Genomic DNA, 12,095 nt, shown 5'->3' with positions numbered 1-12,095 from the left:
TGGTATAAATGTAGATTGTCCCTAATGTGTGTAGGATAGTGTTAATGTACGGGGATCGGTGTGGACTTGTTGGGCCGAAGGGCCTGTTTCCGCGCTGTATCTCCAAACTAAACTTGAATTTTTAAAAATGATCATATTTTGTTCTCTCATTTATTGTTTATGTTTATGTTTAGAGATACAGCGCGGAAACAGGCCCCTTCGGCCCACCGGGTCCGCTCCGACCAGCGATCCCCGCACACTAACACTATCCTACACCCACACTAGGGGCAATTTTTACATTTATACCAAGCCAATTAACCTACAAACCTGCACGTCTTTGGAGTGTGGGAGGAAACCGGAGCACCCGTTGAAAACCCACGCAGGTCACGGGGATGAAAGTACAAACTCCGTGCAGACAGGACAACAAACAATAGGTGTCGGAGGAGGCCATTCGGCTTTTCGCGCCAGCACCGCCATTTAATGTGATCATGGCTGATCATCCGCAATCAGTACCCCGTTCCTGCCTTCTCCCCATACCCCCTGACTCCGCTATCCTTAAGAGCTCTATCTAGCTCTCTTTTGAAAGCATCCAGAGAATTGGCCTCCACTGCCTTCTGAGGCAGAGAATTCCACAGATTCACCACTCTCTGACTGAAAAAGTTTTTCCTCATCTCCGTTCTAAATGGCCTACCCCTTATTCTTAAACTGTGGCCCCTTGTTCTGAACTCCCCCAACATTGGGAACATGTTTCCTGCCTCTAACGTGTCCAACCCCTTAATGATCATATGTTTCAATAAGATCCCCTCTCATCCTTCTAAATTCCAGTGTGTACAACCCGTAGTCGGGATGGAACCCGGGTCTCCAGCGCTGCATTTGCTGTAAGGCAGCAACTCTACCACTGCGCCTAAATTCTTTTTATGCAACTTATTTGACCAAATACTAACTCCACTCCCCTCAGCCAAAGAGCTGGGTAATTACTTGGAGAAGCACTTTGTTGAGCAGGGCTGTGCTTGCGAGGGTGGGCGGGATGAATGAGGTTTTTTTTCCCATTGCATTTCTTCGTGCATTTATATGTCCCACTTGCTGGGTGAGACGGCAGAGTTGGTAATGGGTTTCTGAAGGTATTTTCTCTGTTAATACAATCTTGTAATTGAACAGAATCTAGGATTTGGTGATCAGAGAGGTCGTTTTCAGATTACAACTGATTGGAGTGTTGCAACTCATTGCAGGAGAAAGAGAGAGGGGAGAGGGGGGAAGAGAGGGAGAGGGGAGAGAGGGGGGAGGGAGAGGGGGAGGGAGAGGGAGGAGAGAGAGGGGAGAGAGGGGGGGAGCGAGGGAGGGGGAGAGAAAGGGGAGAGAGGGCGGGAGAGAGAGGGGGAGAGGAGGGAAGAGAGAGAGAGGGGGAGAGGAGGGAAGAGAGAGAGGGGGGGAGAGGGGGAAGAGAGAGGGGAGAGAGAGGGAGAGAGAGGTAGGGAAGGAGGGAGGGGAGGAGGGTGGGAGGGAGGAAGGGAGAGAGGGAGAGAGAGAGAGAGAGGGAGGGAGAGAGGGAGGGAGGGAGGGAGAGAGAGGGAGAGAGAGTGAGAGCGAGGGAGGGAGGGAGAGAGAGAGAGAGGGAGGGTGAGGGAGGGTGAGAGAGAGAGAGGGGAGAGGGGGGAGAGAAAGGGGAGAGAGGGGGGGGAGAGAGGGAAGGTAGGAGGGAAGGAGGGAGGGAGAGAGGGAGAGAAAGAAAGTGTGCTGGCTCTGGAGAGGGTGTAGGTTTGCACGAAAGTCCGGATGGAACCCAGGTCTCTGGCACTGTGAGGCAGCAACTCTACCGCTGCGCCACTGATATTATGTCCTCATAGTTTATTTTATTGTCACTTGTACAGTGAAAGTTTTGTTGTTGCGTGCCAACCAGTCAGCGGAAAGGCGATACCCAATTACATTCAAGCCATCCACAGTGTGCAGACACGAGAACAGCACAGCTTTGAATCTTTCATGCACAGACAATGAGACAAGGCGATCAATATAAGATGATATCCGTCATTTTCTGGTACAAATGATATTTGATTTAAAAATGTATAACACAGAAATAATAAATACATTTTGATCCAGCTACGATTTATTTATTCCGTAGTCTCATTGTGATTTGAAATGTGGCTTGATTTTATTTTGATGTAACATTTCAAACCCACGATTTCTTGATTCCTGTCATGCTGGAATATTAACGCGTCCTGATGGGACCGCGTTTTTAAAGTTTGGAATCAATCTTTTCTTCCCTGTTTCTACCTGAGCTGTCAGTCGTTCATCAACAGGGAAACTTTGATACGAACCACTGGTTCCTCAAGGGATCTCATCAAAGTGAACCCCGGGCCCAGCTTTCTGTGTCTCTCCGGTCTAAACCAGCATCTGCAAGTTCTTCCTAACCAATTCACGGTGGCGCAGCGGTAGAGTTGCTGCCTTACAGCGAATGCAGCGCCGGAGACCCGGGTTCCATCCCGACTACGGGCGCCGTCTGCACGGAGTTTGTACGTTCTCCCCGTGACCTGCGTGGGTTTTCTCCGAGATCTTCGGTTTCCTCCCACACTCCAAAGACGTGCGGGTTTGTAGGTTAATTGGCTTGTTGGTATAAGTGTAAAAATTGTCCCTAGTGTGTGTAGGATAGTGTTAGTGTGCGGGGATCGCTGGTCGGCGCGGACCTGGTGGGCCGAAAGGGCCTGTTTCCGCGCTGTGTCTCTAAACTAAAATCAAGACTTGCCTTCCCCCAGCCTGTGCAAGATGTTCTATCAGATCGCCACTGTCAAATCTTGTGGAAGCAAAACAATTTCTTCTCTCTCATTACTGCGTCAATGGAGGGATGGTTAGTTTTTCAGTTTAGAGATACAGTGCGGAAACAGGCCCTTCGACCCACCAAGTCCGCGCCGCCCAGCGATCCCCGCACACTAACACCATCCTACACACACTAGGGACAATTTACACTTATACCGAGAAACCAAACCCCAGCCAATTAACCCACCAACCTGTACATCTTTGGAGTTTAGAGACACAGCGCAGAAACAGGCCCTTCGGCCCACTGAGTCCGCGCCGACCAGCGATCCCCGTACACGAGCACTATCCCACACTACACCAGTGCCAATTTACAGTTGTTACTGAAGCTGAAGTAGCCTATAAACCTGTACCTCTTTGGAATGTGTGGGAGGAAACCAGAGCGCCTGGGGAAAACCCACGTGGTTACGGGAAGAACATATGAACTCCGTACAGACAGCACCCGTAGTCAGGATCGCACTCAGACCTCCAGCACTGTAAGGCAGCAGCTCTACCGCTGTGATCAAAACCCGCACGCCTTCTGGAGCGCGGGAGGAAAACCGGAGATCTCGGAGCAAACCCACGCGGGTCACGGGGGAGAACGTACAAACTCCGTACGGAACAGCGCCAGGGCCCGTGGTCGGGGTGGAACCAGGGAGGCGGCGGCTCCACCCCGCCGCGGTTTCGAACACTTACCTATGAAATAGGAGAGCAGGACGGCCAGAACGACGGACACGGCCACGGCGCACAAGGCCGTGCACTTCCAACTGCAGTACTTGTACGTCTTCTTGAACTTGAACGCGCTCCGCGAGAGCGTGTTGCGGGGCAGCGGGCGGGGCGGCGGTGAGTAGACCGCGCTGGATGCCATTGTGTAGCCCGGGGAGGCGGTGCTGAACAGCGGCGTCGTTCCTGTTCCCGTCTTGAAGAGGAAGTGCCTGGAGGTGGGGGGGGGGGGGGGGGGGGAGGGGTGGGGAGGGAGAGGAGAATCAGACGAGGGCCTCGACGCAGAACAACAAACACCACAAGCGGACATTCGTGCAGCGTAGGTTTACTAGGTTAATTCCCGGAATGGCGGGACTGTCGTATGTTGAAAGACTGGAGCGACTGGGCTTGCACACGCTGGAATTTAGACGGATGAGAGGGGATCTTATTGAAACAAAATTGTGGGGAGTCTGTGGAATTCTCTGCCACAGAAGGTAGTTGAGGCCAGTTCATTGGCTATATTTAAGAGGGAGTTAGATGTGGCCCTTGTGGCTAAAGGGATCAGGGGGTATGGAGAGAAGGCAGGTACGGGATACTGAATTGGATGATCAGCCATGATCATATTGAATGGCGGTGCAGGCTCGAAGGGTCCTATTTTCTATGTTTCTATGTTTCTATGTCTTGGTAAAATTGTAAAAAAATTTGATATAGGGTGTGTGGAAAAGTGTTAGTTTCGTTTAGTTCAGAGATACAGCGCGGAAACAGGCCCTTCGGCCCACCGGGTCCGCGCCGACCAGCGATCCCCGCACACTAACACGATCCTACACCCACTAGGGACAATTTTTACATTTATACCAAGCCAATCAACCTACAGACCTGCACGTCTTTGGAGTGTGGGAGGAAACCGAAGATCTTGGAGAAAACCCACGCAGGTCACGGGGAGAACGTACAAACTCCGTACAGGCAGCGCCCGTAGTCGGGATGGAACCCGGGTCTCCGGCGCTGTATTCGCTGTAAGGCGGCAACTCTACCGCTGTGCCACCGTGACCGCCCATAGTGTGCGGGGATCGCTGGTCGGCGCGGACTCGGTGGGCCGAAGGGCCTGTTTCCGCGCTGTGACTCTAAACTAAACTACACTAAAATTCATCCCACTAACAAAAACCCCTGCCCCACCTCTATTCAAGACAGCCCCTGTCATTACTCATAAACTATGACAAGAGGCTGGTATGTCACTGTCTGGGATGTCAGGAGTTGTTACCCATATCATTGAGTTTGCAAGGACATCATAATACATTTGCTTAAAGATGATTGTGCTGTTTAGGCAGGAGGCTTGCCGGACAAGTTCATTTCAGTTCAATTTAGTTTATTGTCACGTGTACCGAGGTACAGTGAACAGCTTCTGTTGCGTGCTAACCAGTCAGCGGAAAGACAACACAATTATAATCAATCTATTTACAGTGTACAGATACATGATAAGGGAATAACGTTTAGAAACATAGAAAATAGGTGCAGGAGTAGGCCATTCGGCCCTTCGAGCCTGTACGCACCGCCATTCAATATGATCATGTCTGATCATCCAGCTCAGTATCCCGTACCTGCCTTCTCTCCATACCCCATGATCCCTTTGGCCACAAGGGCCACATCTAACTCCCTCTTAAATATAGCCAATGAACTGGCCTCAACTACCTTCTGTGGCAGAGAATTCCACAGATTCACCACTCTGTGTGAAGAAATTTTTTCTCATCTCGGTCCTAAAAGACTTCCCCCTTATCCTTAAGCTGTGACCCCTGGTTCTGGACTTCCCCAACATCGGGAACAATCTTCCCGCATCTAGCCTGTCCAACCCCTTAAGAATTTTATATGTTTCAATAAGATCCCCCCTCAGTCTTCTAAATTCCAGTGAGTATAAGCCTAGTCTATCCAGTCTTTCTTCATTAGTGCAAGGTAAACCCAGCAAAGTCCGATCAAGGATAGTCCGAGGGTCACCAATGAGGTAGATAGTAGTTCAGCACTGCTCTCTGGTTGTGGTAGGATGGTTCAGTTGCCTGATAACAGCCGGGAAGAAACTGTCGCTGAATCCGGAGGTGTTCGTTTTCACACTTCTGTACCTCTTGCCCGATGGGAGAGGGGAGAAGAGGGAGTGGCCGGGGTGAGACTGGTCCTTGATTATGCTGCTGGCCTTGCCACTCCTCTCCTCCCCTCTCCCTGGAGTAACTCAGCGGGTCAGGCAGCATCTCGGGACAGTTACTGCCTGACCCGCTGAGTTACTCCAGCATTTTGTGCCTGCTGGGAATCTGTCAATCTCTGCCTTAAAAATATCCACTGACTTGGCCTCCACAGCCGTCTGTGGCAATGAGTTCCACAGATTCACTGCCCTCTGACTAAAGAAATTTCTCCTCATCCCTTTCCTAAAGGCACGTCCTTTAATTCTGAGGCTGTGGCCTCTGGTCCTAGACTCTTCCACTAGTGGAAACATCCTCCCCACATCCACTCTATCCGGGCCGCTCACTATTCAGTAAGTTTCAATGAGGTCCCCCCTCATCCTTCTAAACTCCAGCGAGTACAGGCCCAGTGCTGACAAACGCTCATCGTAGGTTAACCCAATCATTGCTGGGATAATTTTCATGAACCTAGTGTGCAGGGGAGTGGATGGGAAAGTGGGATAACATAGGACAACTGTGTGAACGGGTAATCGATGGTTGGCGTGGGCTCGATGGGCCGAAGGGCCTGTTTCCATGCAAAACCTAGGTTAAATCGCAACAGATTTTGTCAATATCATGTCAAGAGAGCAACACAGTGGGCCCAAAGCATACGACAAGGCAGTTAGACATGGGGAAGTGCAAGACAGCAGAAACCGAGAAAGCACGTTTAACCATCATGCAGTCAGTACAGAACGTGAACTCCGCACGACAGTACAGTTCAGGTCAGTTTAGTTTATTGTCCCGTGTACCGAGGTCAAGCTTTTGTTGCGCGCTAACCAGTCAGCAGAAAGACAATACATGATTACAATCGAGCCGTCCACAGTGTACAGATACATGATAAGGGAATAACGTTTAGTGCAAGGTAAAGCCAGCAAAGTCCGATCAAGGATAGTCCAAGGCAGGGTTGCCAACTGTCCTGTATTAGCCGGGACATACCGTATTTTGGGCTAAAATGGTTTGTCCCGTATGGGATCGCCCTTGTCCCGTATTAGGCCCGGGGGGCGCTGTAGGCCCGGACGCTGTAGGCCCGGGGGCCACTGTAGGCCCAGGGGGCGCTGTAGGTCCGGACACAGTAGGCCCGGGGGCCACTGTAGGCCACTGTAGGCCCAGGGGGCGCTGTAGGCCCGGATGCTGTAGGCCTGGGGGCCACTGTAGGCCCAGGGGGCGCTGTAGGACCGGACACAGTAGGCCCGGGGGCCACTGTAGGCCCAGACAATGTAGGCTAACGGAGTGTGTTCGGGGAGCAGGGCCGAGTGCATTCGCCTAACGGAAGTTGCATAGCAACCGGCCTCCCGGCCCGGGCGGCGGCCATTGGTGGAGCCGGAGGACGTGGCCGCTGGCTGCGTGAGGTCACATGGGGCGCGGGAGCGGTGACGTCACCTTTTGTCCCTTATTTGGGAGTGAGGAAGTTGGCAACCGTTGCTGCAGGAGTAGAGATTGAAGAGTATGGGGCGATTGTAATGTGTGATTGTAGATCTGCTTCTGTGGCTGGCTGGCAAAGGGTCGCCTGGGTTGGGTGCCATCTTGGAAGCAATATTGGGAGTGCAGAGTGCAAATGAAACAGACCGGGGCACTGTGGGAAATGAATAGAAACCGGCCGAGAAAGCAAAAGCAAAATTAGCAAAGTTAAGCATTTCTCAACTGCGTTTTGTTTTTAAACTTTGAGACATTAATGCAAACAACTGTCACATTCAGGAGAGGGAAATAACGGCAGAAAGTGATGCAAGCTGACACACAAGTTATGAGCAGGGTTAAGTTCAACTCTGCTTCAGGGTAAAACCAGGTTTGGAATTGAACCAAATATATTCGTTTCTACAGGTGCATAAGTTGGTAACTCTCACAGTCCAATGAACTTTTTCTTCAATTCCAAGTGTAAGCCATCCACAACTTTCCGATTGCTTTGCATCAATAATACTAATATTTGGGTAGTAGTTATGAACAAATCACTCCGTAAATCACTTATCTGCCAGCATTTGGAGAATAGGGTTTTTCTTAATGTGTGTGTGTGTGTGTGTGTGCGCGTGCGTTTTTTTGTTGTTGAGGTATTGCAAGTTGGAATGTCAAAGGAGAGAGGGGCAAAGGTTACAGGAGATGTGTGGGGCAAGTTATTTTTAACAGAGAGAGTGGTGGGGGCCTGGAACGCGCTGCTAGATGTAGTGGTGGAGACCAGGGTTGCCAACTGTCCCCTATTGGCCGGGACATCCCGTATATTGGGCTAAATTGGTTTGTCCCGTAAGGGACCGCCCTTATCCCGTATTAGGCCCGAGGGGGCGCTGTAGGCCTGGACACTGTAGGCCCGAACAGTGTAGGCCCGGGCGCTGCCTAATGGAGGTTGCATAGCAACCCGCCTCCCGGCCCGGGCGGCCGCCATTGTTGGAGCGGGAGCACGTGGCCGCTGGCTGGGTGAGGTCACGTGGGGTACATGGATAGGAAAGATTTAGTGGGATGTTAATAAATCATAAGTCATTGGAGCAGAATTAGGCCATTCGGCCCATCGAGTCTCCTCTGCCATTTAACCATGGCTGAACTATATCTCCCTCTCAACCCCATTCTCCTGCCTTCTTCCCATAACCTTTGACACTCTTACTAATCAATAGACAATAGGTGCAGGAGGAGGCCATTCGGCCCTTCGAGCCAGCACCGCCATTCAATGTGATCATGGCTGATCATTCTCAATCAGTACCCCGTTCCTGCCTTCTCCCCATACCCCCTGACTCCGCTATCCTTTACAGCTCCATCTAGCTCTCTCTTGAAAGCATTCAGAGAATTGGCCTCCACTGCCTTCTGAGGCAGAGAATTTCACAGATTCACAACTCTCCAACTGAAAAAGTTTTTCCTCAACGGATATGGGCCAAATGCGGGCATTGGTTCTAGCTTAGATGGGACAATTTAGGCCGGCGTGGACAGGTTGGACGCAAGGATCTGCTTTGGAGCTGTATGATGATGTATGATTCTTGATTAGTGCGGGTGTCAGGGGTTATGGGGAGAAGGCAGGAGAATGGGGTTAGGAGGGAGAGATAGATCAGCCATGATTGAATGGAGGAGTGGACTCGATGGGCCGAATGGCCAAATTCTGCTCGGAGACCCTATGAACATATGAGTTGTGACTATAATTCAATCAATGAAAACCATGCCCAATCAACTCAGCGAGTTGTGAATCTGTGGAATTCTCTGCCTCAGAAGGCAGTGGAGGCCAATTCTCTGAATGCATTCAAGAGAGAGCTAGATAGAGCTCTTAAGGATAGCGGAGTCAGGGGGTATGGGGAGAAGGCAGGAACGGGGTACTGATTGTGGATGATCAGCCATGATCACAGTGAATGGCGGTGCTGACTCGAAGGGCCGAATGGCCTCCTCCTGCACATATTGTCTATTTTCTAAATGAATACATAAATAACAATAACAGAGGTCGATGGTTTAAGTTACCAGGTGTCATAAAGGGATCTAGATCAATGTGATTTATAACGGCACGGTGGCGCAGCGGTAGAGTTGCCGCCTTACAGCGAATGCAGCGCCGGAGACCCGGGTTCCATCCCAACTACGGGCGCCGTCTGTACGGAGTTCGTACGTTCTCCCCGTGACCTGCGTGGGTTTTCTCCGAGATCTTCGGTTTCCTCCCACATTCCAAAGACGTGCAGGTCTGTAGGTTAATTGGCTTGGTGTAAATGTAAAAATTGTCCCTAGTGGGTGTGGGATAGTGTTAGTGTGCGGGGATCACTGGCCGGCGCAGACCCGGTGGGCCGAAGGGCCTGTTTCCGCGCTGTATCTAAACTAAACTAAAACAAATATTTCAGTTTCAGTACTGGGTCGTGTTGAGTTACTCCAGCTTTTTGTGTCTATCTTCGGTTTAAACCAGCATCTGCAGTTCCTTCTTGCACCTGTTGTCTAGAGTTTAGTTTAGAGATAGATACAGCATGGAAACAGGCCCTTCGGCCCACTGCGTCCACGCCAGCCAGTGATTACCCCGTACACTAACACTATTCTACACCCACGAAAGACAACTCACAACGATATCAGAGCCAATTAACCTGCAAACCGGCACGTCTTTGGAGTGCGGGAGGAAACCGGAGCGCCCGGAGGAATCTTGCAAGATCACAGGGAGAAGGTGTAAACTCTGCACTGACAGCACCGTAGTCAGGAACACGAACAACACGCGGAGAAATCACGCTGTCTAGTTTAGTTTAGTTTAGAGATACAGCGCAGAAATAGGCCCTTTCGGCCCACCGGGTCCGCGCCGTCCAGCGATCCCCGCACACTAACACTATCCTACACACACTAGGGGCGATTTTTACATTTGCCCAGCCAATTAACCTACAAACCTGCACGTCTTTGGAGTGTGGGAGGAAACCAAAGATCTCGGAGAAAACCCACACAGGTCACGGGGAGAACGTACAAACTCCGTACGGACAGCGCCCATGGTCGGGATGGAACCCGGGTCTCCGGCGCTGCATTCGCTGTAAGGCGGCAACTCTACCGCAGCGCCACCGTGACCGCCCTCGTTTTAGTCCATTTTAAAGACGCATCATGGAGACAGATCGAGTCCATCGCGTCCTCGCCAAGCACGAGAAATTAGGATAGCATAGATCTCGTGTCAACGACTGCAAGGTCATTGAAATTCCTTTTCACCGCTGAGAGAATTGCCGGTTTCAAACCCATTTTATCTGGCGATACTCAGCTGGAGTTTAGTGTAGGGATACAGCGCGGAACCATCCCATTCGGCACACCGAGTCCACGCCGACCATCGATCACCGGTTCACACTAGTTCTATGTTATCCCACATTCTCATCCACTCCCTACACACTAGGAGGCAATTTACAGAGGGACAATTAACCTACAAACCCGCACGTCTTTGGAGTGTGGGAGGAAACCGGAGCGCCCGGAGGAAACCCACAAGGTCATAAAGTCATAGGTTATAGGAGTAGAATTAGGCCATTCGGCCCATCAAGTCTACTCCGCCATACAATCATGGCTGATCTATCTCTCCCTCCTAACCCCATTCTCCTGCCTTCTCTCCACAACCCCCGACATCGTACTAATCAAGAATCTATCCATCTCTGCCTTAAAAACATCCACTGACTTGGCCTCCACAGCCGTCTGTGGCAAAGAATTCCACAGATTCACCACCCTCTGACTAAAGATATTTCTCCTCATCTCCTTCCTAAAAGAACGTCCTTTAATTCTGAGGCTGTGCCCTCTGGTCCACGACTCTCCCACTAGTGGAAACATCCTCTCCACGTCCACTCTATCCAGGCCTTTCACTATTCCGTACGTTTCAATGAGGTCCCCCCTCATTCTTCTAAACTCCAGCGAGTACAGGCCCAGTGCTGACAAACGCTCATCATAGGTTAACCCACTCATTCCTGGGATCATTCTTGTAAACCTCCTCTGGACCCTCTCCAGAGCCAGCACATCCTTCCTCAGATATGGGGCCCAAAACTGCTCGCAATATTCCAAATGGGGCCTGACCAGCGCCTTATGGAGTCTCAGCATTACATCCCTGTTGTTGTAGACAAGCCACCTCGAAATAAATAAGTTTGCTTTCTTTACTACTGATTCAACTTGCAGATTAACCTTTTGGGAATCGTGCACCAGCCACTCCCAAGTCCCTTTGCACCTCCGATTTCTGGATTCTCTCCCCATTTAGGAAATAGTCTAAGCCTTTATTCCTACGACCAAAATGCACGACTCCACACTTTGCTGCACTGTATTCCATCTGCCACTTCTCTGCCCACTCTCCCAACCTGTCCACGTCCTTCTGCAGCGTCCCTGCTTTCTCTACACTACCTGCCCCTCCACCTATCTTCGTGACAACTGCAAACTTGGTCTTCAATCCCCTCGTCCAACTCACAGGGACCAGGGGATGTTAGTGCGCGGGGATCGCTGGTCGGTGCGGACTCAGTGGGTCGAAGGGCCTGTTTCCGTGCTGTATCTCTAAACCAAACTGAAATCTTGGGGAAAAACCCACGCAGGTCACGGAGAGAAGGTACAAACTCTGTACAGACAGCACCCCTTAGTCGGGATGGAACCCGGGTCTCCGGCGCTGTGAGGCAGCAACTCTACCGCTGCGCCACTTTAAAAATATCCCCAGTGAACGACGGGGGACGTAAGAATTTTTTTAGTTTTTAAGAAACCACATCAGGCCCGGGGGTAACTTAAATAAGCTTGGACTTATCCTGATTGGAAAGTTTCACAGTGACCCAGTTACCAGCCAAAAATGCCAAGGATGAACATAACGCTCAATGTGAAATTGGGAACGGGGAGAGATAAAGGGCTTCAGTTGGAACTTACTGCTCTGAATTCTGATGTTCATAATTAGATTTAAAAGGTTTGACCTGTCTACGCAGATTGCCACTGTCGTTGGCGGGTGACTCATCTGTAGGAAGCAACTGCAGATACTAGTTTATACCAAAGACGTGGTACATGGATGATGTC

The 12,095-nt window shown here is 50.8% G+C and overlaps 1 protein-coding gene across 4 annotated transcripts in view; it reads right to left on the bottom strand.

Moving 5' to 3' along the window:
* LOC144592184 (teneurin-3-like) overlaps window positions 1-12,095 on the bottom strand; it is a 2,027,615-nt gene that overhangs the window by 206,916 nt on the left and 1,808,604 nt on the right. For all 4 annotated transcript variants that reach the window (XM_078396656.1, XM_078396657.1, XM_078396658.1 and 1 more), the window contains one exon: window positions 3,460-3,698. In XM_078396656.1, coding sequence (XP_078252782.1) covers window positions 3,460-3,698 — 239 coding nt within the window. The remainder of the gene's footprint in view (window positions 1-3,459; window positions 3,699-12,095) is intronic.

This window comes from Rhinoraja longicauda, chromosome 3 (assembly GCF_053455715.1).
Source record: "Rhinoraja longicauda isolate Sanriku21f chromosome 3, sRhiLon1.1, whole genome shotgun sequence".
NCBI lineage: Eukaryota > Metazoa > Chordata > Chondrichthyes > Rajiformes > Arhynchobatidae > Rhinoraja > Rhinoraja longicauda.
This window is presented reverse-complemented; position numbering and strand designations above follow the sequence as displayed.